The 26,139-nt window shown below is 39.2% G+C and overlaps 1 protein-coding gene across 6 annotated transcripts in view; it reads right to left on the bottom strand.

Annotated features, from left to right (window-relative positions):
• The window catches only part of SLC12A4 (solute carrier family 12 member 4), a 47,042-nt gene continuing 20,903 nt past the window's right edge, over nucleotides 1–26,139 (bottom strand). For all 6 annotated transcript variants that reach the window (XM_051771356.1, XM_051771358.1, XM_051771360.1 and 3 more), the window contains 22 exons: nucleotides 24,785–24,916; nucleotides 19,170–19,316; nucleotides 18,537–18,591; nucleotides 18,088–18,218; nucleotides 17,416–17,657; nucleotides 15,631–15,845; nucleotides 14,475–14,639; nucleotides 14,294–14,392; nucleotides 12,721–12,778; nucleotides 12,021–12,195; nucleotides 11,519–11,637; nucleotides 10,952–11,050; nucleotides 10,530–10,649; nucleotides 9,676–9,780; nucleotides 8,513–8,681; nucleotides 7,238–7,433; nucleotides 6,370–6,539; nucleotides 6,071–6,202; nucleotides 5,867–5,974; nucleotides 5,034–5,218; nucleotides 2,225–2,358; nucleotides 1–1,158 (listed from right to left, as the gene is read on the bottom strand). In XM_051771356.1, coding sequence (XP_051627316.1) covers nucleotides 1,067–1,158; nucleotides 2,225–2,358; nucleotides 5,034–5,218; nucleotides 5,867–5,974; nucleotides 6,071–6,202; nucleotides 6,370–6,539; nucleotides 7,238–7,433; nucleotides 8,513–8,681; nucleotides 9,676–9,780; nucleotides 10,530–10,649; nucleotides 10,952–11,050; nucleotides 11,519–11,637; nucleotides 12,021–12,195; nucleotides 12,721–12,778; nucleotides 14,294–14,392; nucleotides 14,475–14,639; nucleotides 15,631–15,845; nucleotides 17,416–17,657; nucleotides 18,088–18,218; nucleotides 18,537–18,591; nucleotides 19,170–19,316; nucleotides 24,785–24,916 — 3,048 coding nt within the window. In that variant the 3' untranslated portion in view covers nucleotides 1–1,066. The remainder of the gene's footprint in view (nucleotides 1,159–2,224; nucleotides 2,359–5,033; nucleotides 5,219–5,866; nucleotides 5,975–6,070; nucleotides 6,203–6,369; nucleotides 6,540–7,237; nucleotides 7,434–8,512; nucleotides 8,682–9,675; nucleotides 9,781–10,529; nucleotides 10,650–10,951; nucleotides 11,051–11,518; nucleotides 11,638–12,020; nucleotides 12,196–12,720; nucleotides 12,779–14,293; nucleotides 14,393–14,474; nucleotides 14,640–15,630; nucleotides 15,846–17,415; nucleotides 17,658–18,087; nucleotides 18,219–18,536; nucleotides 18,592–19,169; nucleotides 19,317–24,784; nucleotides 24,917–26,139) is intronic.

Here is a 26,139-nt window from a genome sequence, read left to right as displayed (position 1 = left end):
TAGGTTCAAAGTGTATGCAACATTTTATTGAAAAAATATGAATGTTCTGTACATAAAGTACAACTTAATGGGCTTAATAAAATCTCGAGAGACTTATTGGTTAATACAGGTCTTCTTTTCTTCTTCTCCCTCTAAGGGCATAAAGCACAAACTGAAGCAGCAGGTCCCCTGTACTTGTGCAAGTGCCATCCCATCGCTGTGCGTGCAGCATAGCACCTGTCTCTACACACAGGACTCTAACATGCTCAATGTACTTTGATGGATGGTCTGCAAGAAATTTAAAGCATGAAAGAACTGCCCAGGATTGGTCTTGCAATCCACTGATGATTCAGAATTTATTGTGAGATCTCTGTTCTTCTAAACAGTCTGCATCTGTATATCCAATATTTCTGACAAATAAATACAAAAATAAATAGGGATCTGGCCTCACAGAACCTGAAGTCTCAGAAGCAACACAACCTATAGTAAGCTACATACATAATTTCAACTATATCAACATAATTTATTTAAATCTCTATCAATAAGTGTATTAAAAGTATAAATTCTTATCCAATACTGAGAGTTTAATTCTGGAAATAAATCCAGAAAAAGAAAGCTTTTCAGTCCTCTCTTACAGTTTAGTGTGCTCTTAGAAAATGCTTTATAGCTGAACTTCAGCAGAAAGTAGCTGTTATATAATGTACTTCTATTCCCCAATCCTAATAGAAAAAGCTTTTTAAATCTTTTTACAATAACTGGCTTTTATGTCCTACCTTTACATACAGTTACTAAAAATACTGCACATAGCAGTGCTGACTAAAATTAGGTTTAGTGTTAAAACTACATGCACAAATGCTGGAGTCCCAAAGCAGAAACTGAATAATGTGGCAGCTTCACAATTAATTTATGTTGCTAATTGGATGGTGTAACAAATACTGCAATCCCAAAAGATATGTATGTTGCAAATGGAAAGACAATGAGTAGGACTGGATGAGGAGAAAGTTAGGCAAAAACCTTTTTTCTTCTCCATTTAAAACTGGAATGTCACCAAGAAGGTAAATGTAGACCAGTGTTAGAAGCTTCTAAATCAGGAGTAAATGGTGATGACTTCTCGGCCGCCACCTCTAACAAGTAATACCCTCTCCAGACCCTCAGTCAAGACTTCTAGAAACTCCATGTCTGTTTCAGTAAGTCAAGGACAAAAGAAATATCAAAACCAAAATACGGTGATTAGCCTCTGTATTGGATTTACATGGCAATGCTTATGTGAGGTGAGACCAGAGGCTGCCCCCATGTCAGACAGAGACAGTTGCATGCAGCTCCAAAACAAATCCACCACAGCCTAAAGCTGAGCCTGTCAGAGATGCTGGTGGCACCAGGTGACAGTCACACTCCCTCCCATGAATACTGAGCAGTTTTCAGTCACAGTGGCTCAGCCTCTCTAGGGAGGGGTAGAGAAATATGCATTACCCATTACCTTGAGTTTAAAATCTCTCCTGAGATGTGGTTCAAACCCCTTTATTCTAAGAGGAATGTTTTTATCCTTTCTGGTGAAACAAGCTATTACAGCTACTAGTACTATCTAGATTTAGGGGAAAACAACCATTTGGTATGTCATTTGTGACATCTTTTTTTTTGGCACACACTAAATTAATGGTACAAATCGAGGCTGAAGAGCAGCTGTGGACAGCAGCAAACTGTGGCACCAACGATCTCTCTCCAGCTCACAACCCTCAGCTCTGATCTTGCTTAAGGGAATCATGTAAGTATTCCTCTAAAAACCAAAGTACTGTGACTCTGAATTTTTATCTTACCAGAGCCTTGTACTTGGACCTAAGCCCCAAACTCTGACGTGTGCCTGAGATATTCCCTTCTCTTTCAGGACTTCCTTTTGACTCAAGTTCAGACGCTGCTCTGCCCAGAGCACTGGCTGCTGTGAATGCCTTCTTAAATATCTGCTACATCCACTGTTGAGAATTAAATTAAACTAACAAATAAAATCAAGTAAGAATTTAGATAAGACTAAATTCAAACCTTCAAACAAGGCTTCCATAGCAACCAGTGGCAACTTTTACTTTAAGCAACTTTAAGCAATTACTACCCTACAAGCCACAAGACAGTACCCTCCACTCAGTGGACACTTTATCACATATCACAGCTCGACAGCACTGGTGGCAAAATGAATTCAAGAGCATAGATTACAGAAAGACCTTCTGTGTGGCCCAGGTCTTGCCTGAAAGGATACAGTTTTCATCCCCATCAGTATTCTTTGGAGGACCAGGCATGTTGAGGAGCACAAGTCTGGCATCGTGAGATCTATTTACAATAACTTCATTTAGCTTCACTGCTGTGTGCATCCTTCGGACATTAGACTGGTTCCTGCAGAAAAAGCACATTCAGACTTACTGTTAGAAACATGCCTCTGAAAACTGAATTATTAAAAAGGCCCTTAAAAGTATACCTTAATCTCCTAAAAACGCTGTAGAATGTCAACTCAACATACAGTGTTTTTTCACACAATGATGAAGATACAAAAGAGATTTTAGAGTTCTTTAGGTACAGCTAGTCTGTCGGTAAGATCTCTGGAGTCAAGTCACCAGTTTACAAAATTACTTCGCTCTTCAAAAGTACATTTTATCAAGATGATTTAGTCTTGCATAAGAAGTTAAAGCGCAATTGTACAAGGGGATGTGCTCTTTGACAGTGGACACCTGTGACTGCAGAGCCTTCCCTTACAGCAGCCCTGTCCAGAACCCCTCGCACCCACAGAAGCACAGGTCACGCACCTCTCCATTCTCAGTACCAGAAAACTCCTTCTCAAAAACATCAGGACTAAGTAGAAGACCAGCACCATTGCACTCCACACTTCCCATGAGCACAGTTCCCTCTTTGTGTTGAACAGCAGTTGGCATCTCCAGAGAAAGCTTGGCTTACTACAGATTGTAATCACATGGTAGGGAAATACAGGATCGCAGTCTACAAAGGGCTGGATGTATGTCTCCTATAGGGCTTTTCTGGAGAGCAATAAGGATGTGACCCTCTCCTTCAGCTGGACACTAGTCCACCTCTCTGCCTGGCTATTTACAACACTTTTACCCAGGTATCCTTAAAATCTCAATCATGCTTTCAAACTCGAGTAGACACTTGTTTCAAACATGGGCGAAAAGGGAATAGATGCTCCTTAAGAATCCAGGCTAAGAGAGGTAACGGCATTATTTATTCAGAATACATTAACACAAAATAACATCAGTTCATGCAGGAATTTAACTTGAAAGCATCCTTTGGGGATTTCGAGCCAGGGAATGTTTCCTTCCTACAGAAAATCAAACACTATTTTCGTAACATAAAAGGAAATACAATACAGAAATAAACTTATCAAAGGGAGAATTTATTTACAGCTTTGAGGATTTTCCACTTGGGTTTTTTCCTTCATTTTAATATATTAAAAACGAGTATTAGTAGAAACAAATAAAATATGAATCTGTGGTTTCATTAATTCAGTTTTGCGTGATATGAGTGAAAGTCTTTAGTAACTTCACTGCTCTTCTAAATATTCAGTCTTGCAAAGAAATAATTTATATAGCTAGAAAATAGAAGATGCAGTGGGAAGAATCATGTTTATTATACCAACAGCACAATTTACCTGCTGTGAACTATCTCGCTGTTACTTCATGTTCTTATTTAATTTGGAGCAAGGACACCCTCTGTCTTCACATCAGGTTCAGAAAGCCAGAGTATGTTTATAGGAAGTGAGGAAGAAACCAGCAGCAGGAACCACATACTGTCCTTAACTGTGTATAGTTTTGGAAAGGGAATTGAAAACTGAAGATCTGGTTTTCTCTAAAGCGATATTTAAAATTGTCATCTCCCCAGTGATTCAAAGGTGTAGGCTATAACAAAGGGCTTGCTTAGTGTCCAGAAACCACCAGAAAAAACATCCTAGCAGTAGAGAACTGCTAGGAACTGTGGAACGAGAGCTTCTCTAAATGAGTAATGTTTCCGCCTGCTTGTGTCATACTCTGCTTGAGAAAACAGGTTCAGACCCGTAATTGTTTTCTATCCGGACTTAGTTCTTGTCAGGACAACTCTTGTAGTTTGTTACAACCTACTTATAATGATTCTTAGCTTAAGTAGCTAATCCTGCTCCCTTTAAAACATTGTTAAGACTGCTCAACTCTAATGCCTTTGCTTTTCTTCCATCATTACATACAGTTTTCCTGATTTTAGTTGAGAAAATGAAGTCTTCCCTCTCAACCATCTTAATGTATTTCTAAGTTCAATAACAAACTTACAAGTTTTCCCACTCTCTGAAAGCATGGAAGAGGAAAAAGTACAGGTAGTTAACACCAAATTCAGCAGAATTTCTACAGTATGATTCAGCCTAAAACAGAATTGAATTATGATTTATTAGGAAGAAAAATCTGGAACTCTGCCAAATATGCAAAACTGACTAACTGAACTCTTCATGTAAGATGTAGGACATCAAAGAAGTCACAGGAGATTCAGGCATTTTTATACAAAACCAAAATAGACCTTTACTTCTAGCTCCTCATGGGGCACACACGTGGTAACCACAGCTGTTGTTACATGTCAGTGCTCCTTCAGCAGCAAGTCTGTCTCAGAGGGTTTTATCACACACATATTCTATTCCAAGTCATTAATCACCATCTCCACAGCTTCTTCCTTTCTGCCTTAAACATCCACAGTACATATTAGATAGTGAAGTTATCAAGACTTTTCGTTTAATTCTGATTAGATCAGTGAAATTATCGATCTGCTGTGTTTTACTGAGGTATTTGGGAGACGAGAAAAGTTGTTATAGGACTTAACAGCTCCAATTTGAAATTTGACTATACCAAGTAAAACATTGAGGGCTGTGTGCCACATTTAATTGGTTAGAGATTTTTCGGGAGGCTAACTGCTGTCTTTTGAGTAGTCAGGCCTTAATGTTGATTGTCCAAGTCTAAACCAAGGATTATGAAACAAAAGATAATAAAAGCAGAGCACATGTAGAGTTTCGGGAGGTGCAAGGTGTTCACTTAGACAAGACTCACGGCTTAATGCTGATGAGATCTCTAAAGCTTCCCACAGCACTGCCTCGGTTCCGCTTCTCAGCATCACATTTCTCTTTTGTCCAGGTCATCTGGATATTCTCAGGAACTGGGTCCCCCTCATCTTCTTCATCTGAGTAGAGGCTCTCCAGACGTGCTATTGAATGTCTGTCCTTTACCAGCTGAGCCTAGAGGGCACATGAATGACAAGGTGAACTCAGGGACTTTATTTTACGCTCTTTGGTTCTCTTCAAGAAATGAAAGGCTTTTTGTTCCATTGTATCTTTTATTTTGTCCAGTCAATTTAGCCTTTAAGACAGCTCTGATACCAGGCATCTGCTCTAGCCAATAATCTTACATACCAAATTGACTTTAAACAGTTTTGAGGGGTGTAAGCTGTGCAGAATTTGGACTGACAGAGGCCTGTATCTATACAAGAAAAAGAAGTCAGTCTCACTCACATCATCACGTGGTCAGAAACAACAGACAAGTCTGACTCAAAACTGACAACTAAAATAAGCTGGACAAACACATGCAGAAGAGTTAGATCACCTGCACCTTTCATAGCTACATGTCCTGTAAGTCCAAACTGGAATGACATCTTCAGTAGGAAAACAGCATATACTACAAAATGAGACAAATACCAGATATCCCATAGAAAGAAAAAAACCCAAGAACTACATGCAATTTGGGGAAACAAAAAAGCTACACTAAAAGTATTTCCTTGCATCTTCAGAAAAATAAACTTAAGCAGCAGCTATATAACACACTACTAGGAAGGAACCTTTGTGTCACTCCCCTCAGCAGCCCAGAGCCAAGAACCACAAATGACATACCTCCCTTTCCCTCTCAGTTTTTGTCAGCCTCATTTGCCTCAGCATCTGAGATCTCTGCTCCATCATAAGAGTTCTCTCATAAGTATATGCTGAGATATCACTATTGTGCTGCAGAAATAAGGACAAATATAGTGCTTGTAATCAAGTGATAGCCAAATATCACCACTTGCATAATAAAGTGAAAAATGGGCTCAGTTCCCTTACCATTTCTACCACTTCTACCTCTGCCTCTATTCGGAGTTGATAGAGGAAAGTAGCCAAATCCTTCTTCATCTGGATGCTGTTATCATCCATCTGAGCTACAGTAAAAATTCTCATTTTGCATTTTCTCCAAACCTGGTGAGAGAAAACAAACTCTCGGGATTTGAACCAATAATATTCTGCTCTACAAAACAAACTTCATAATATATCCACTTGCATTTATCAATACAGGGTCTACTACTGGACCTTGTTTCTTTAAACTAATGCACGCAGAAGTAAGTAGGTTCTGACCAGCTGCTTACTTTGTGCTGTTTGAGAAGAAAAGGAAGCAACATCAACATGCCTCCATCATGCACAATCCACCACACATCAATATTGCCTTCGTTGTAACGCTCATGGTTGCTGGGGTAGAAAGACACATTTTTGGGAACCAGCAGAGCCAGGTGGGCTGCAGTTGTGCAGCGAACAGTACCTGGCCAAAAGGGGAAGAACATAGTTACTTCCAATTCTGCAAGAATGCTCTATCATTAAAACAAACAAACAAAAAGTTACTCACTAAGCAAATGTCAGCAAACCATAAAAGAAATCACTTAAATAAAGAAAAGTTTGTACAGTAAGACTTGCATAGACAGGTTGGTCCAAATGACAAAGCCAGGATAAAGCAAACTCACAGGAACACAAGCCCTATTTCACATTTGAAATCAAATCAGCAATCTCAAAAGCTAAGTCTGAGGAGAAATCATCTGCTCTGGGTTAAGTAACTGGACCATAGGTGAAGGAGAAGGATAGAGGCAAGGAGTGTGTTATTCAGTAGTGAAGGACAAGTTGAAAGATAGATAATCTTTGTGACAAAACAGAGATTGTCAGATAAACAAATTATAGTTTGCCATGAAACCAGCATCTCTCAAGTCCATAATTTTTTAACGATAAATTTTAGCTGCCAGATTAATCTTTGAGCATCTTTCATAGGTATTTTACCTACAGGAAGTGGCATTTCAAACAGAGCAGTTTTGTGAGAAATTATCTACTTCACCATCAATACTAGAAAAAACCAGACTAAAACCCAAAACCAATTTCACAAGGATACTGTTAAAATCCCCTGTGTTTACCATGTGTATAATAAACATCTCTGTTCATGGTGTCTGATCACACAGAGCCTTTAAAGCTCACCTATAAATGTCTTCCAAGACCTTGGATCTTCACTTTGTCTCCAGCCATAGGGCCATCCCAACACCACAGTGTTATGCTTCATGCCACCTAGTCCACAGGACTGGATTAAGTGAGCAATTCCTTCTCGAACTTTATTGGCTACGACTACTTGACAAAATCCCTTAACCTTCTCAATTTCCATCATATTCTTAATAGTCTGCAAGAGAGACAAGGAAAACCTTCAGAACCAAAAGGAACTCCTAGTATTTCCCAATCACGTGATTGCTATGTCAATTCCTGGTTCACGTGTCCATAGGTAATACACATTTCAATGCAAAGTTCTGCTCATCTGCTTTCCTTAATAAAACAAAAGAGAAAATACACACTAATTGTGTGTAATACTTGTTTAAAATAGAGTTTTCTTCCAAACATAATCACTTCTAACAGATTAAGATTAGGGTTTTTTCGTTTGTGCCATCATCTCCTATTCACAGTAGTAGTTAGTGATATCTGTGTTACTATCTCACTCTCCATTTTCTAATCCTATAACACTCACCTTTTTTAACCCAAGGCCAATTGACTTCATTGGGATTTCCAGTTTCTGATTACCAAGTAACATGCTGTGTTTATATTAAATTTACAAATATAAGCACCAAATCCACACACCTATCAAGTGTACCCTTCATTTGTTTAAAAACATGGGCCATGTGGTCAACACATGGCCCATGAATTAGTTTTACTTTTGTAACAATTTTCCTATACAAAATGCCCCTGGGGAAGAAAACATCTGCTGTTGTTATACAGATGTAAACAGGGCTACGATATCATGTTTATAGAATGAGAGAGATTAATTTATTAACAAATTTTCACGACCATCCTTCAATGCTTTTTGGAATAAATTTATCAGCACACTGAAAAAGGCAGAGCACATTTGCTGAGTTTGACAGTTATTGAAATGCTACTTGGGATGTTCAGAAAGCTAAATAGTCCTCTTCCCTCCATTAAGCAGCATGTAGAACTTCCATAGTAATTATTCCTTATAAATTAAGACTGTTACATGCAGTAAGGCTGTTTACATAACATTTGAGCATTGATCTTGCATTCCCAAAGCCACAATTGGCAGCTGAACCATGTTTGCAAGCCCTTTACTGAACAGCTGTAGTACTGCTCAACTAGTCCTATGTTTCATGGAAGCCTTATTAACATGCTTTTTTCCATGTGTGTTTGGGAAACAAAATTTTGCATTACCTGCCCACTCACCCCTTTCTACTTCAGGAATTTGTTTAACACACTGACCTGTTCAGCAGCCTGGGCTTCTCCATAAGTTTCCAAGAAATTCCCTTGGATCACTGATCCTATGATAGTCAAACCTTTACCAGCTTTCAACTGGGATGCAAATGTTAACAATCTAGGGTATTTTACATGCAAATCTTCGTCAAGTTTCAGAAGCACCAGCAACTGAGGCCTGGAGAAAATAAAAAAGGCAATGTCCTTTTTACCTAAAGGTTTAACAAAAACACTTGTAAAAAACTGCTTCTCATCACTTATATTGTGCTTGAATATTAACTCTGAAACAATATGTTCTTTCTGTATCTCACACATTAGAAGAATTTTACTTAATATTTTATTTCTCTTGATTAAAAGCAGATGTGAAATATTGTGGGAATTCTGCTACTGCATTGTGTTGACATTAATGAAACCCATTGATATACCTAGGTTAAGAAGCTTGCATTAGCATTTTATTCACAGGCTTGTTTTTCAAGGCTCTTTTAAGTACTGTTAGAGCACACAATATGTGTTCGTACTTTAAGGCTGTTCTCCCAGATCTATCTGGATATTTGTGCCAAGAAAATATTTGTAGCCTGTATTCAGAAACCTGGCACATGGAAAACACGAATATTTTCATCTCAACACAGATCCCACCTGTCTTCTGTCCCTTAAGGTGTTGCTACATAGCAATTAAATTATTTCCTGTCTTAAGTTATGGCTGAGCAAGTATAAAAATATCTATAAAACTCTGTCTCGGGTAGATTCCTAGTCCTCTTGTTCAGAACCCAGGAGTTGTGCAATGCCCAACCGAGAGGAGGGTTCTTGCCCACTTAATCTGTTTTCAACACATAAAGTCAGAGGGAATAATGTTAGTCACTGTTTCAGTTTCTTGACCTCTGGACCTCTGAACTCACAGACTCCACAGTTTCCCCAGGTTCCACTTCTGAATTCACCAATTTTGAGTCCAACTAAAGATCCAAAGGGCACGAAAGGTCTGCCCATACAGGGCCCATACAGTAGGGCTTGCCAGTGACGAGGCAGCTGACTGCAGTCAACACTTCTTTTTTTAACATTTTGGGCATTTAAATTCATTCACACAGACCAAAAGCATCTTGTTTAGAGTCCAGTTGAATTCCTTAAGAGTAAGTAGATAACCATGACAGTGCATTTTATCAGTCTGAGATGAGTACCTCCAGTTCTTTGTGTGTGGAGGGCCCTCCTCCAGTCTGAGTAAGGCATATCTTGCCGCGCTGAGCGAAAGGCCCCGGATACCATCACCCCACTCCTTCTCCGCACTGTGAAGAACACACAGTTTAGCCAACATGTGGTTCCATGAGCATTTAACTGCGCACCTACAGTCAGGCTATAGACACACCAGTATCTTAAAATGAGTTTAATAACATGATACATAGCACACATCACATGTATATTTATCATTTGTACATGAATGTCTGATGTCACATGAGAAAAATGCAAATGTTTCAGTCAAATACATATGACACCACCACCATTCTGTGCTTAATTCATAATTAACGCTCCACTATGGACGAAGCTTCCCAAGCATATACAAACATCTGGCACTTCACAATACCTGGTTGAGTCATTAAGCCAAATTATTTTATACAGCCATACCACAGCATCCAACATTATCAGTCTCAGGCAAGCCAATCTGTAGATTCAGCTTTTCAAGGACTGTTCTTGACAGACCTTTGCACCAGATAAACTGGAATTAGGTATTGCCATCAGCTGTTCTGGGCCTGAAGCAATCATGTGCCACAGACAGCAGGAAAATAAACCCCAACCAGTTTTCTGCTTTCTGTGACTCAAGTTTCACCAAGCACCTTTAAAGGTTTAACTACAAAGCACTTCAGGGGCTTTTGTTTAGCACTGATACAGTAAAACAATTAAAAAACATGAACTAATAAGGAATGCCTACAAGTTATCTCTGTACAGTGCCTTCTCCAAACGTGAACACTAGAGATAATTCATTAAAAAATAGATCCAATTCTCCCTTCCTACCCATTTTTATCCAGTTAATACTTACCCTTGGTATTCAATGTACTTGTAAATCATGCCTGCAATAAGCATTGCTACCAAAGCATAATACCAAGAAGAAATGAACATCAGTGCCAGGCAGATACTCATGCCTAAAAATGAGAGGGCCCTAAAGGAAAAAGCAAAGGTATTACTACTTAGTGGGGCAGAAAAACCTTAAAAACAAATTACACTCTTGCTCTTTTTTCTTTAAACTGTCTATTCTAAACTGACAGTGAAAGTAAAGATTCCAATGGATCTCCCCAGTCCCCATTAGTTTTAGTATCCTGCTGTTGAAATTAAACTCTCATGCCATTACACATCTGGGTCTGGTCCACTAAGAATATCGGATCAATGTACTGCCCACTGCCCTCATGGAGAGGGTTCTTCTCAAGCCCTCACTGCAGATTACAGGCCTGGCCTTTTGCTTACCAGTGATAGTATTTGAAGCGAGGCCGCCAGTTTGGAGTTCGCAGAAGTGTCTGTACTGCACATGCCAGATTAACAAAGAGGTAACACATCAAGAAAAACCTGAAAAGCAAAAAAAGTGCAAAACCTTTTAGAACACACATTTAGAGATTCTGTCGCACACAATCACAATTAATTTACAGTCAAAATCCAGCTGCTCTGTCACATGTGCCTGTGATTTTTATTAGCCTGGACTATCAGTATAAAGTAGTCAAAACAATTTTTAAATTAGATCAAGTTAGATCTATTCACATCATCAGTGCTGTCTTTGCTCTGTGATAAAACTGTTTTCCCAAACCAAATAAAATATACTAAAAACTTGACTATTCACAGAATACTCCACAGCAGAAACAAATGTATATGAAAAGTCTGAAGTCAGAGGATTCATAGAAATAATGAAAGTGGAACTCAGACTCCAGTAATTTGCTTTATGGTTAAAGCTATAGTTCTGAAAGACAATCAAACTAGCAACATTCAAAAGAGTATTCTTAATTCCACCCCTCCCTTAACAGCAACCAGCCTGTTTCTTACATTGAGAGAATTGGAGCCACCATGTCAAGTGAAGCAATCAGGATTCCCAGCTCAGCAATCAATGCTGTTAACAGAAGAGCCCATGTCGGTTCACCATTCGCTTTTCCATGGCCAAAGATCTGAAAAACAGAAACATTAAGCATATCTGCCAAGTATTTCATAAGGCTGTAATGGAAAAAAAGCAGATTACATTTTTAAAAACAGTAGTAATTTTCCTACATAATTCCTTCTCTAGAGCAAGGAGTCAAGTTATTCTAATGTCCTTTTGTGCTTCATTGAATTAGATATTCAACTTCTTGATAAAATTACCACATAACGTCTAATCAAACTCCTTAACAGTATTCCTAGTTTTTAACAAAGGAAAAAAAGCATCAAAATAAAAAATATCGACTCTCACTTCAGTGCTGGGCAAACTAGGGAAAACAAATCTGATTTCCAAGAGCATAAAGTCAAGCAGCTGGTTAGGCAGTATGTACAGAATGTGTTTTTAAGATGTACGAACCCACAGGAAAGGGATGATGTTGTCCTTGGCTATGGCTTGCAGCAGCCGGGGGGCTCCAGTGAGGCTCTGCAGACCTGCCCCACAGGTGGAGAAGAAGGATCCTATCACAATGACCCACGGTGAGGGCCATGACAGGGTACCCACCACCAAGTTCTTGTTCACCGCATCACCATACCTGCAGAGAGGGACAGGGAGCATTCAGTTGAGACTCAGGTTTGGGTTTTTGGGTCAGTTTTAAGATGTCATTTAAATATTATTAAATATTATTAAATACTATTTTCTTGATCAGGAAATACAGAAAGTAGTAAACAAACTGAGTTACTTTTGATACACATATAGGAAGTGTCTGCAGCCTGATTCCAACAGTTTGAAAGCTTTCTTTTCATTATATATATTTTAAAATTCTTGTATTATCACCACATTATTTCTCACTTTCATATAGAGAAATGCAAGAATTAAGACACAGGATGGAAGATCTGAGGGAACCATGCCAGAAAACATCAAATCAAATAGAAGTAGATTACCAAAACAGTGATTACAATTTACATACAAATATGGTTTTAAAAGGTACCCGTAAGTAAAAGCCAAAAAAACCTAAGGGCAGGGAGATTTGTAGGGGGAAGGAGGAGGCAAGATGGAAAAGAATACCTACTCTGCAAAACAGAAAATGAAAGGAGAGCATTAAAGCAGTACAACTTACTTATCTCTCAGGACAACACCTTCTATGCAGGCTCCAAATAATAATACACAACTGAAGTCTTGAGGACAGAGTGTGCTAAGGAAGTAAGATTTCTTAAGATGTGGCAGAAAAAAAACCCCATAGAAAGTATCGTGGAAAGGAGAGTATGTGCCTCCGTCCCACAGCATTTGCACTGCAGCACCTCCACAAGTACATCATAAAGCTGTGAGCAAATTAATGTTTCACATCTCACAGAAAGCTTCTTATGTTAAAGTAACAAAGTTGTTCTTTCAAGTTTCAGTTTTTAAAACAGTTTTAAATGTTCTGATAAAGGAAACAAAATCAAATGAAGCATTTTTATACTAAAATGTCAATTTAATCTTCTGCTAGTATAGAAGCTGATATTAAACTATCTTTCTTTTCTCCCTCCTTTCCCTGTGTCTGAAGATATTTTGAACATACAGCAACCCATTACCTTGCATGTTCCTATCTGTGGCCTCTGATGGCATTCACGTCACCAGTAGGTCTTTGACTATGAGGTTTGTTATTAAACTGTACTGCTGCTGCACTGTGCAGGACAAAATACCTTAGGCTTTTTGGATCTGGCAATCCATAAAGTTTTTGATCTTGTGAATTAAGTTCACATGAATGGTTAAATCCTAAGTTCTACCCCTGACATGCAACTGTAGATTACAAAGTGTAATAAAAGGGGAAACGTGGCTCCCTCCTAAAAACCACGGTGTGAGGCTCCCACAGGGTGGCGTATGAAACCAACACATCAGTTACTGAGTCAGTTCCAAACTGCCAACAGAGTTGGCATTATGTCTGTGACCTGGTTTAATATTTATTATGTTCACAGGAAATGCTGACTTCTTCGTACAGGGCCAGTTCCCAAAATAACAACTGGAGAAGGTTGTGCTCCTAAGAAGCTGGGACAAGCAAGCTGGGATCCTGATTTACAGTTAGGCAAGGTTTGGCAAAAAACAGGAATGGAACAGCAGAATTTCCAGGAAAGTCACCATCTCAGCCAGCTGCCCTTTGGGTGGGATTTATTTAGAAAGCTCTTTTGACTTTTCTTTTTTTCTTTTTAATCTCCTATGTTGAAAAATTGTCATTTAGGACATCAGGAGCTAGATGAAGCTGAAAGACTTTGGTTTAATCTCTTTAGCAGGAGAACAGAGATGAAGACAGTCTTTCCTAAGCAAAGCCCTTGTGGTTCTAATCCCAGAAGAGCTGAAAAAAGCCTCGGAAACGTCTAGTTTCATTTCTAACTCCAGTTTATCTTGTCCTAAAATGTTCAAGACAACCTATAGTCCTTAAAGTCACTTCAAATAAAAGGCCTGAAAAGCTGTAGATCACTGTGTAGCAAAGAACAGCAATGGAAATGCAAAACAACAGAACCCACCACAAAAAGCGGGACAGAAAATAACAGGGTAATAATTCCAATGCTTTCAGCCCAAGGATTGTTGTTTTGTTGTTTGTTTGTTTGTTTGTTTTTTTACAAGTCATACTCACACTGATAATTTGGTGACCTGAATGCAGTTCCATAAATCAGATACAATGTAGCAGCACTCTACTAATTATAAAAGGATACAGACTAGTGATGTGGTGACAATGGCAAGAATTGTTCCAACGGGAATGGATTTCTGTGCATCTTTGAGGTCCCCTGATCTGTTTGAACCAGCCATGATACCTGAAAGTATATTCAAATGTAAGATCACAGGGCAGGAAGAAGCTCAAAGCCCCATGATGCCCTCTTATCCCAGCATTCTCACCAGTCACCGAAGGGAAGAAGATGCCAACCAGCACCATGAAGGAAGTAGCAATATCTGAAAGCACGTACAGGTGCAGGTTGTTTTTCTGGCCTGCTACATCAACAGATGGGTGATGTGCTTTCTCCAGGATCTCTCCTTTCTCCAAATAATTGCTCCATAAGTTGTCTTCAAGGTTATTATCACACCACAGAAAAGAAAAGCACATTTCAGTTCAAACTCATTATACTATGTTCTCATTGTAATGGGTCTACAACTGAGGATTACAAATGCAGTTCAGTGATCAACACAAATGAAGACGTATACAAGTTACATGAAAGAAAATTTATACTGCGTGTTTTCAAAGGAATCTGTATCAAAAAAGCACAAATATGTATCAATAGCCTACTGAAGTCTAAGCAACTTATCCTTTATTATTACTAAATGTAACATTCTTTTAACTTCATACCTATTTTAACGCAAGGAAATACTGAATATATTTACGAACCGCCATACCACACACAGTAGCTCAGAGAATGCAAAGCAGCAATACTGAGCAGCTCTCTAGACAGGAACGGATTTGTTCTTCAGTCAGTGAAAGAATTACAGAATTGCACGTTTGGCATTTGAAATTTCACTAACAAATGTTGAGTCCATTTTAGAAACTAGAATGCTGGTTTCTGTGAAAATGGGAACCTTCAGCATTCAGCACCTGCACAGAGCAGCTGTTCCCTGGAGTTTTTTTCAATAATGAACACTTTTCAATGATATTATATTCAAGAGTGGGCAAAGCAGGAGACATACTATTTCTGTACAAGTACTCTTATCTTTCAGGATATAATCTTAACCTGTCTAAATGGAGAGTTGTCACTATGCAGAGTTATGAAAAATTTTAATAACTTACTCATGTTAGTATAATTTATAATCATAGCTGACTTCCTGATGAAATTATGAGACATACAAGGCATATTTAATCAATTTTACAGCAGACAAGTACTGTATCAGGACAAAAGTGCCCTCTCCTCTTTTTAAAGGTTATAAGATTTGGGGTTTTTTTATTGAAGATAATTTCTTCACTGTCATTACATTTCTTCAGTCGCTTCCCAGCAGGGAAGAGTTCAACCCATTTCAATTGCTCAGCATGCCTCCTCTTTAAGGGAAAAAAAATATTCTACTATACCTATTAAAATGCCACTAGCAGCTCCCGGAATTCCTGCTATCTCAGAGACATTATTCATTAGGAAATATTCATCGCAGTGTTCTTCGGTTAAGTTTGCAGTGTGGCAGAAAAGCTCCCAAAGCTTAGAGGCCACAGTTATGTTATCCTTAACTATGGTTTTGGCACAAACATCAAAGTGATCTCTTGACAAAGTCCTGTTGCCCAACATGCAAATCCTGGAAGGGAAACATGAACACCAGGGTTATTGTATGTTACCAGGAAAATGAAATCCACCCTTCCCCATAGTTCTTCTTTCATATTGTGGAAGCTTCAAGTTACTCTAGTCTGCTACATCATTTCTTACCTTCAAAAGGATGGTGGTAGCAGGACAAAGACTGTCTGTTCCCTTTAAGGGTCAGAGGTATAAAGCTACTTTTTCAACAGTTTTGGGAAAGGTATAAAAAGCTACGTCAATGTGATTTATTGAATTTGGTCAATTTACCTTAAACAATGAAAAGGGAAGATTAGGCTGCTTTAGGTTGGGGGGGGTTGCATTTTTTTGTTTGTTTGTTTGGAGGTTTTTTTGGTGTGTTGGCTTTTTTTTGGGGGGGGGAGGGCATTTTTTGTAAAAAAGAACTACTGAAGTGGAAGAAATTTAAAAAGTACTAGAATTCAAATTATTTAAATATATTTGAAATCTCATTATCCCAGTTTCTGTATAGTAGCACTTGAATGACCCTTGACATTTTAGCTTCACAATTAGGGACAATCACAATAAGCAAGGGTCTTCTTGCCAGAAGATACTGTGCATAACTGCTAAAATCCTCCAGTGCCCGTTGTATTTCACCTCACCATAAACATCACTTATTCCAGCACTGAAAAAATTTTAATCCACTTCTCCAAAGACAGTTCCACAAGACACAGTGATCCAACATAACAGCTTGCTGCTGCCAGAAGTTCGTTCAGCTTCTCCTTCCGGTGTCAGAAAACACCCACAGGAAAAGAAAAAAGTTTCTTCCATTTTAGTATGTTTAATTGTTTCACAGGTCTTACCGATCACTGAAGCCAGCAAAATAAAAGAGACAGGACCATTTTTGCAGGCCCATGAACTGTAACTTCAGAGAAGCCTTCCCCTCCAGAATTAAAAATAAATACACTATCTAGTGACTTCAAAAAAAAAAAAAGAATACAACTGAAGGAAGAAAGATAGGGAAAACATGCAAGAATAATCCAAGAGATAATGAGGAGAAGGCAGAGACACTATTTTACTTTTACTGATGTAAACCTTCACTGTTTTAAAACACTATAATCATTGGGCCTTAAATATCCAAAGGGAGCACTTGAGCATTGCAAGTACTTAGTTATGGTCACAGCACTTTCAGAGGTGGATAATTATATAGATTCAACTCCTCTATTTCCTTTCTATTCATCTCTTGTCAGCAGTATCAGAAAACACTGTTTGCTTTCCTGGTAAAACACATTTCCACATTATTGCTGCTCCAGCTCTGAGTTTAAGGAGTTGTATTTCATGTTTAACTGCCGTCATGCCAAGGAGCATATGGCTGTGTGCAGAGCAGGGCTCCTCATGTGGCAGACCAGCCTGTTCCCAGACCAGGGCCTGACCATGGCCCCACCATCACATTCCTAAGAGGTGCCCTGTTTCTCACAGCTAAAAATGTTGGAAGTAATTCACAAAAAAGGTAGCTTCAACAATGCATTAGCCACAAGCTGTAAGTAACCTACCATTAAACCCCAACTTCCAGACCCATAGGCAAAGCTATACCCACATCCAGAAATACTACTCACGGAAATTCAGGTGGATCAAAGATGGACTTGATAGCTCCAGCGTAAATGGACAGTATGGATATTACTACACAGGCCAAGAAGAGGGAAGCAAATTTGTTTACGTATTTGACACCTACAAAGACCACCACTGCCATTAAGATGAGGAATACAGTGCCATACACCCTCATGTTATTTAGCATGGCACTGGAAGCATCGTGGGCACCGGATGGATGAAAAATTGCTGCTTGTGGCACAATATATGTCTGAAATGAGAAAGCAAAAGCAAGCTGAAGGAACATTGAAAGAGAATTCTGTCCGGGATCATGTACCTATACTGGCAATGTAAATCACTTTCCATTTTACAACATGCTCTTCACTGGGAATCCTCATCTTAACAGGAAAAGTCAAGAGATAACAGCCCGTTCTACATCAGTAGAACAACTGAGCCAACTTTATCAATCATGACCATGAGTCTTGGATTAAGTCATACTTCCACCTGTGTTGTCAGAAGAGCTTCTTGTCTGGACACCCAGCTTCCAAAGGGAAGCACTAATGGTACAGAACTGGACACCACGAAACTGGAGACCCTCTAGTCTCTTCCTGTGAATGTGTACACAAACATGGGACAAGAATACTGGGGTACTTTCTATATTTTATTTGTCTTTAAAGCAGGACTACTCCGGTACTACTCACCAATAAAATCTCAATGGCACCAAGGATATACATTGCTCCTGCAAATGTTGTTCCCAAATAGAAGCACAGCCCTACAGCTCCACCAAACTCTGGTCCCAATGATCTAGATATCATGAAATAGGAGCCACCAGCTATGAAACAAGAAAAGTGAGAATAAAATTGTGGTTTATTAAGTTTTTAAATATTCACGACAAGAATACAACAGATTTTTATACTGTGTATCTGCTATTTTGAGATTCAATTAAGTATGTGTTTTGTTAGCACAGAGGGAAAAATCAAATAAGCTAGTCTTTAGCCTTATTGATACTAAGAAGAAATACTAGATAGGAATTCGGGCTTTGTATCCTGGATTAAGCAAACTTCTCTGGAATAAAACCATGTGAACAGCTTATAGCAATTGGTTTTTTTTTCTTTTTTTAGCACAAATGAGATTCGCTAACTACACTTACCTGGAACAACACCATTTGTGGCAATAGCACTCATTGATATGGTTGTCAACATAGTCTAGGGAAAACAGGAAAAAGGAAGCAATTATGTCAACAACATTTTTTAAAACATAACTTATTTCTTGATAAAATAAAGCTGCCACTGCATAGAGGATACATTATTTCTATTTATTCTGCCTGTCATTATCTAAAAGAAAAAAAACAAGGGCAGGAGGAATTTAATCATCGAGCTGTTGAGAGTTCTGTTTGAGGGATGGCCACTGCTTTATCAGGTCAAACAGTGGGTGTCTCCAGACAAAGCAAGAGAACACAGGTATCCCTCCATCTGCAGAACTGCAATTCCAACAAGGGCTAGTCCAGCAGAGCAGGCAGCCACCACCTGGGACGGGCATGGAAAACAGTTGTGTGCTGAAGAAACACAATTTTTAAGACTGTATCCACACTAGATAAAAGTTTGTCGTTTTAGAAGTACTAGCAAAAAAAAAAAAAAAAATCCCACGGCTATGAACATCGGGGAAGTGTGTCTGGCAAAAATCTGGCTTCTCTTTCCACAAGCATATACAATGCTGCCCCTCCAAGTTTGTCAATAGTTTCACAGAGGTTATGTCACATGCATTATTCTACCTAAATACTCACACAACAGCAGCAAAGCAATACAATCAGGAAAGACTGAAGGACTCCAGCCATTCCCACCATCCAAGTCAGCCGAAGGAACAGAATAACCCCAAAGATATTCTGCATGCACGGTAAATACACCCCCATCAGGGTGCCCATGCTGGGTGACTGAAAAAAAAGAAGTTTATATTCATTAACTGAAATTATTCAAAGCACAGATAACCAAGAAAGCCTGGAAGTTCAGGTTTTTAAATGGTAGAAACCTGGGAAACATAAGGTAGACACACTCAAACACTGTTGTGCTGGACTTCCACAAAACACAAAGCAAATTCCAAAATCATGAATTTCTGAGCAAAATCCTGATCCTATCACATCTTCACATTTTAAGTAATTACCCTTTAGCATTTAACACCAATTACTAACAACAAAAAATATATTTATTTGTTTTATTGTAGATCTACAGATATTCAAGTATGAAACCTGTCAAATGCTGCAGACCCAGAGTAAGACTGATCCTACCCTACTCCCCAAGTTTATAAATTCGTGCCATGGAAAACACACTTTTTCGATGCTATGACTAGAAAAGATTTGGAAGCAGTCTGGAGACATGCATAACGTATTTTCTTCCATTTTCTGTATTCCATGTAAAACTAATAGTTCTGCCTTTTCTTATGTTTAATGTCAGCATTAGACTCTGAATTACTTTTGACAGCAACTGAGAAAATACAGGTTAGTTATGTGACTTCACAGGAAGTGAATGGATGGCATTCAACACAGCATCCTGCAGAATTCTCCTTTGCCCAAATAGTTATTGTCAAAGATCAAGAATAATGACATCACAGTGCCACTGGTAAGGGTTTCATTTCAAGGAATAAACAAGTGTTTGCCGCATTGGCACACTGACACCAGCAGCATTTCAGAGTCCCAAATATCTGTGGCTTCCTGCCAAGACATTTCATTACTTCTGCCTTCTGAGGTTTTCATTTGCATTTAAAATTATATTGAATTCTATATCACAGGGGGAATGGAGTCTAACTTCTAAAAGGCTCATCCCTTTTTATACTCCCTTCTATAAACCTGAATTACAAAATATATTATAGATAGACAACATTTAAAGAAACTCTCGAACAATCATTTAAATGATAAGGATATTACAGGGAGGTGACAGCATTTATTCAAATTTGACTCCACACAGCATTAGCTAAATGCAAAAATAAACAGGTCACGTGTACCTTTTTAAATAAATAATTACTATTGCTTTGGATTAATGACTAAAGACAAGTACATTACTCTTAAAGTGATAAAATGGCTGTCAAAACCTTTACCTAGGGTAAGTCAATAGCGTATTCAGTACACAAAGCAAAATCCTAGAAGAATTAAATGTTTATAAGATCATCAGGTCAAAATAAGAAGCCTAGGAATTTAGTGCTTCGACTTGCAATTACATGTTACAATTCAGAATTTTCTCGTCTGCATTAGGAATGTGCCCTGACAGAGATGAAAGAAAACTGTGCCCAAGAGCATGATCTGTATTATTCTTTGTTAGAAATGCCAGGAATTGCTGACTGAATTTTTTTAAGTCAGCTTTGAATTCCTTGTGTGACTAAAGCTAAAACAGATCAACCTCATACACACTACAACTCGTGTGAACCTCCTGAAGTAAAGCAGGCAACAGAATCACATGTTGAGGGTTTGCAATGAAGTAACCCTATGAGACCTACCAACATGGGGGCAGACCTGTTCTTCAGCTGTTCCAGTGCCATAGTACACAAAAAAAATTTCCCTAAACCATAACCTGCCATTGTATAAAAATTACCATCCTAAAGAACTAATCTGATCAGCTTTATCGGGGATAATGTGTAAGGACAAAAGGAATTGTTGTCTTCTGATAGTAACAGAAAGGACACTTGTATGTAAGTGTCCTGATCAGGGTGAGGTAAGGATTTTTTACTGTTGAGTTGCTCCAGTGCTGTTGTGGAAGAGAATCTTCACAGGGTATTATTTATAGTGTACCTGTTTCCTCAAGGAAGGGGAGGTTTAGATACTTCTGATTCCAACACCTTCATCTGATTCACACTGTCTTCAACTGCATAAACAGTAACTGAGAAATGACTAAATATTGCCAGGCACTGGCAGATTTTGCCCAGCACAGGGGCTTCCCATTCTTACATTAATGCACGCTTTGCCTCTCAAGAACACATTCCACATAATTTTATCATCTATCTGACCACTGATCCGCCAGTCCCTCCTCTCACAACATCTCTGAACGCAGCAGCCAGTATCATGTGAATTTATCAGATGTGTGTATCAGAGATAAAGGAGTTAAACAGTTTGTCAAAACTTGCATCTGAGAAAAGGAAAGAAACCTGTTGCTCCTACACAGAAGAAGCAATTCTGTGTATTCTACATGACAGTCTTCCAAACTGTGAAGCAGGTGACTTTTCAGCCTACCCTTTACACACTTCCCAACACCTGCTTCCTTTGCATAAGAATTCACTTTAGCTCAGCTCTTTCCTCTCTTCTGCCCTGTGTCCCTGCAGCTTTGCTCCACTGTTCCATTATCTTCTCCCTCTCCCTCTTAAGTGACCTCTTACACCTATCAAGTTACAAGCCCACTTCAGCCACAGAGGAAGAGAAATTGTACATTAGTTGTATAGTTGTGAGACCACTGCAGAGCAGAGTAGCCTAGGAAATGCCTAAGTGTCAGTCCACAGCCAAAACCCAAGCCACAGTATTACTAAGCGTATCTTGGGTATAAAAGTTGAGTCTAGATTTTCTTACCCTGTGGCAAAAAAATACTTGTAAGAAAGAATGATCCACAAATGCTACTTGAACCAGCTTGTGCACAGAAATATTTAACATCGGTAATCTGCAGTGATTTGACCCTTTTTTATAGCATCTGACCATCACTAACTGATACTAAACCAGTGCTGAAGTCTAAACGGAATACAATCTGAAACAAGAAGGGTATTATTATGTTCAGCCTCAACAGCAACCAAATGAAAAAATATAACACCTCATGCTGAATAAAGGAAATAAAACACAGAGACATTTTGAAGAACACTGTTTTAGAACAACCAAGAAGGGATAGAAAAATCTCGAAAACAGTCGCTATTTCAGTGATGCAGATCATGTTTCTGTTCACTCTCATCAGCTGCAGACACATAATTTATATAAATATTGATCTGAGTCTGAAGGACACTATTTCGTTTGTGCCGGTATGATGGGTTATTAAAGCACTTGGCTGCAGGGCTCAGGGACATTGATCAGCAATGACAGCTCTTATAGTTGCTCTGTAGCATGAAGACAGACAGCACAGAAATGAACTGTCTTATTAAATATACATGGACTAAAATAGTTTATCTAATTTTTTCCATCATGAGAAGGGGATATTTCTGTAGCACTGTGACTATTAAGTGCTTTATTATAAGACTGTATTTAGAAAAGAAAAAGCAACCCCATTCTACCTTATTACATGGAGTTGTGTCAATTGTACCTGATGTGTACCTAACACAGAATGCTACTACCAAAAATATTTAGTGGGGATGCTGAAACAGGATAATATGTTCATATCAAGATGTTTTGCACTGAAATGAAATGAATTTAAAAGGATCTGATTTGGTGGGCGGGGGTGTGCTAGGTCACTGAAAGGTATTCATTGAGAGAGACCTGTCTTGCCGACTCAGAGAATTACAAACACTTAGTGAAAGGATTGCTTTCCTCAGTTCATTTCTGAATATCAGATCTAGAACCTGCTCATCAGCCTTGCTCCAGTTCTTGTCTATGAGATGCCAATTCCAGTGAGTGACAGGCAGGTTACTTTTTGTCACGCTGGCTGGGTACATGTTTGCTGAGCACATCCAGTACAGGATTTAGCAATAGGTGGATTCATAATGCTGGCCCTTACACAGACCTTCTGAGGGGCTAGGTGGACTGCCACACTTCCATACTCATGCTCAAATGGGAAGGATAAAATAACAGCAGCACGGTGATTTATACTTTGAAGATGATTAAAAACAAATGTGTAGAAAAATCCCATTTTCACAGTTTCTGAATACCTTCAATCCATAGCCTTGTAGTTACTGCTTTTGAATTTTCTGGGTTTAATGGCTGTAATTATTGGCCAAGTTAATATTCAATCGTCTTATAGTCTGCAAGATGTTTAAAATTTTATATTGCTCATGGCAATATAAACTGTCGTTATGATATTGCAGCTGATGTAATTTATCCCAGAGACAGACATGGAGGCTAAGACTCCCTTAAGGACACTGCAGTGTTTACACAGAAAATACTGAGATATTAATGCAGGATGATACTGTCACTTTTGGAGTGGTTACCAAACCCATTTACAGAAAACATGTGAGAAGTCTGCAAAAACACATTTTTGGGACATGGGAAAGCATAATTCAGGACAATCCAGTTATTAAGCCTAAACTCTATTCTGCCCTAGAAGCAAAGCTTTAACAAGGACAACGGTCTTTTTTTTACGGCAGGAAACAGCTTGAAAATACACGAGCACTTACAGAAATCATATCTAGATGTAAAAATGTTAACACCACACCTTTTTAATGTCAACTTATAGTACCAGAATGCAGTTCTTGCACCCAGATGACCTTCGTTCTGTCCTGTGATGATATTGACCACAATATTGCAGCACTTTAGTGCATGTGGTGTCGGATAAAATTGAATTTTAAGCTTCATGCTGACTAAACAACTTTGTTAACCCCAGTGTAAAACCGTACAGAGTAAGGAGCTGGAGTGCGAGTAATGGTGTTCAGCATGGGGTAACATGCATGTTCTGTGAGAACACTGCTGATTTTCAACACTATCATTGCCATCTCTTTCTGAAATGGCTCAGACTTTGACAGGGCAGCGCTATTAGATCTGCAGAATTCAAGTGCTATCTTAGCTTCCTGAAAATCTTTCTTTTGACAGAATTTACAAGCAAACTGACAGGCCTGCAAGAGCCATAAAATGCAACCACACCACTCGCAGGTGTGGCATTAACCAAAACACCTGCAGAAGGACTGCCAGAGGAGAAGAGGAGCAGTTAAATACTCCCTTCCTGATAGAAATCTAACTACCAACAATCAAGCCTCAACTGCTATTTAGTTATTACAAGGCTGGCCCAAATGGGCAAACCATCTAAATGCAGATCCTTTGGGGCAGAATTCAGTTGCCTAAGTGCCTAACAGCAGAATGACTCCTGAGCTGCCCCAGGGTGTTCAATCTGACCTCCACCCACCACTCTAAGAAGGGTGTTGCCTCCTTCAAATCCTGTGTCATACCTACCAGGCTTGTAGAGATGTGTTAGATAGCACTGGTCAGCTAAAACAGCACTAGGAAAAAGCTGGGGGGTGGAGGGGTGTTGTTTTGTTGTTTATTCATATCCCCTTTTTATCTAAATCCACACCAACCGAAGGGAATTGCACTGTAGTGTGCAGTGCTTAACCACTACATCTGCCCTAATTCTTTGGTAACCTCTGGTTCCCTAAAGAGTTCTATGTCATTTCTTTGCAACACTGTCATGGCTCCTAACAGAGGTTAAGAAAAAGCAGAAAGCAGCACAGCTCCCCAGAAATCACATAAGGAATCATCCCATTCATCAGCAGGCCATGGAGAGAATCTTTACTTACTTTTGATACTTTCTTCTTTGATCCATCAGTACTTTCTGCTTCTTCATGTTCCTTAACACCTTGGGTAAGATTTGTGTAATTGACCAACTTGCCAAGGAGAGATGACACTTTTGGTCGTATATCAAGTTCTTCCTGTGGAAAAAGACAACTACTCAACTTCTGCAGTTCACAGTATGAAGAGAGACTGGGGTCCCACCTTCCTTGGAATGCCTTAGGCTACCAGGGAACACACCAGGAAAATCATCCAGGGAATGACAGACTATTTCATTGTGCCTGAACCACTGATTAGAGGATTTAATTTTCTGAAAGGATGGCAACTCTGACAGCAAAAGGCTATACCAAAAGGTCTGCACTGCATCCTTCTCCTTAGGTGCTAAAAAGCAAAATTACACCAATAAAGAAGTCTGAGCCTTGGCACTGTAAGAAAATGAATGTGTACCTTGCATGTATCTCTAATGTCAACTGACATCAACAGACATACTTTTAAAAAGGTCAAGTTGCCAAACAAAGCAGAGGGATCAAATCAAGGGGAAAAAAGAACCGGAACAAAATCATTCCCTTCCCCTTTCTCTTTGAAATTAAAATCTCTTACATGTCTGCACAGTAAGGAACACATGGTAAAGAGAAACAACTTTCCACACAGGAAAAACTGATTGAGACAAACTTTGCTGTCTGCAGTTTTATCATATGTTTATGTATCACCATGGACAGTTTCTAGCAGGTTTGTTATTGTTATGTGCTTTGCACTTGATGCAGAAACTGACGCCAAATGGGATCATCCCTAAGGGGATGCCATGAGCCAAGCACCCCTTTTCTTACTTCTTCCTCTGATCTGACCTGCAGTAGAAGTTCACATCTTTAAAAACCTGGTTACAATTCCTCACAGAAAAAGGTTAAGACAGTATGTGTCTCCTGTTCAGTCAGCTGAGCAGCATGGCCTTTAGGATGCTCCTCCCACTATTTAGTCCCACAGAAGAGCCTGCAAACTTGGTGTGGTCCTGTGCTATTGCTTATGGTAAAAGCAGGCATGTGAGTAGCAGCAGCCTGCCTCAAGTACCCAACTCTCCACAACCTACAAGTGAGTTTATCCTGATCACAGATTTACTGTGTTTTGGAATGAGGAGATATTACAGCTGGGAACGTGCCTCATAGCCTTTTAGCTCAAGCATACTGCCTGCAAACATGGTGGCAGCCTTTCCATGGTGCACTCCTGTGCAGCAGCAGGTTGGTTCTACTTACCCAAGCTCTTTCCCACACTGCCAGACTGTGCAGGTACCAACCCGTCAGGGTGCAGAGCCAGCTCAGGCTGCCCCACACCAAGCTCCCAGAATGGGAAACACGGGGCACGTATAACC

This window comes from Manacus candei, unplaced genomic scaffold (assembly GCF_025592945.1).
Source record: "Manacus candei isolate 608988 ecotype Guabito, Panama unplaced genomic scaffold, ASM2559294v1 h1tg000131l, whole genome shotgun sequence".
In the NCBI taxonomy this organism is placed as follows: Eukaryota; Metazoa; Chordata; class Aves; order Passeriformes; family Pipridae; genus Manacus; species Manacus candei.
This window is presented reverse-complemented; position numbering and strand designations above follow the sequence as displayed.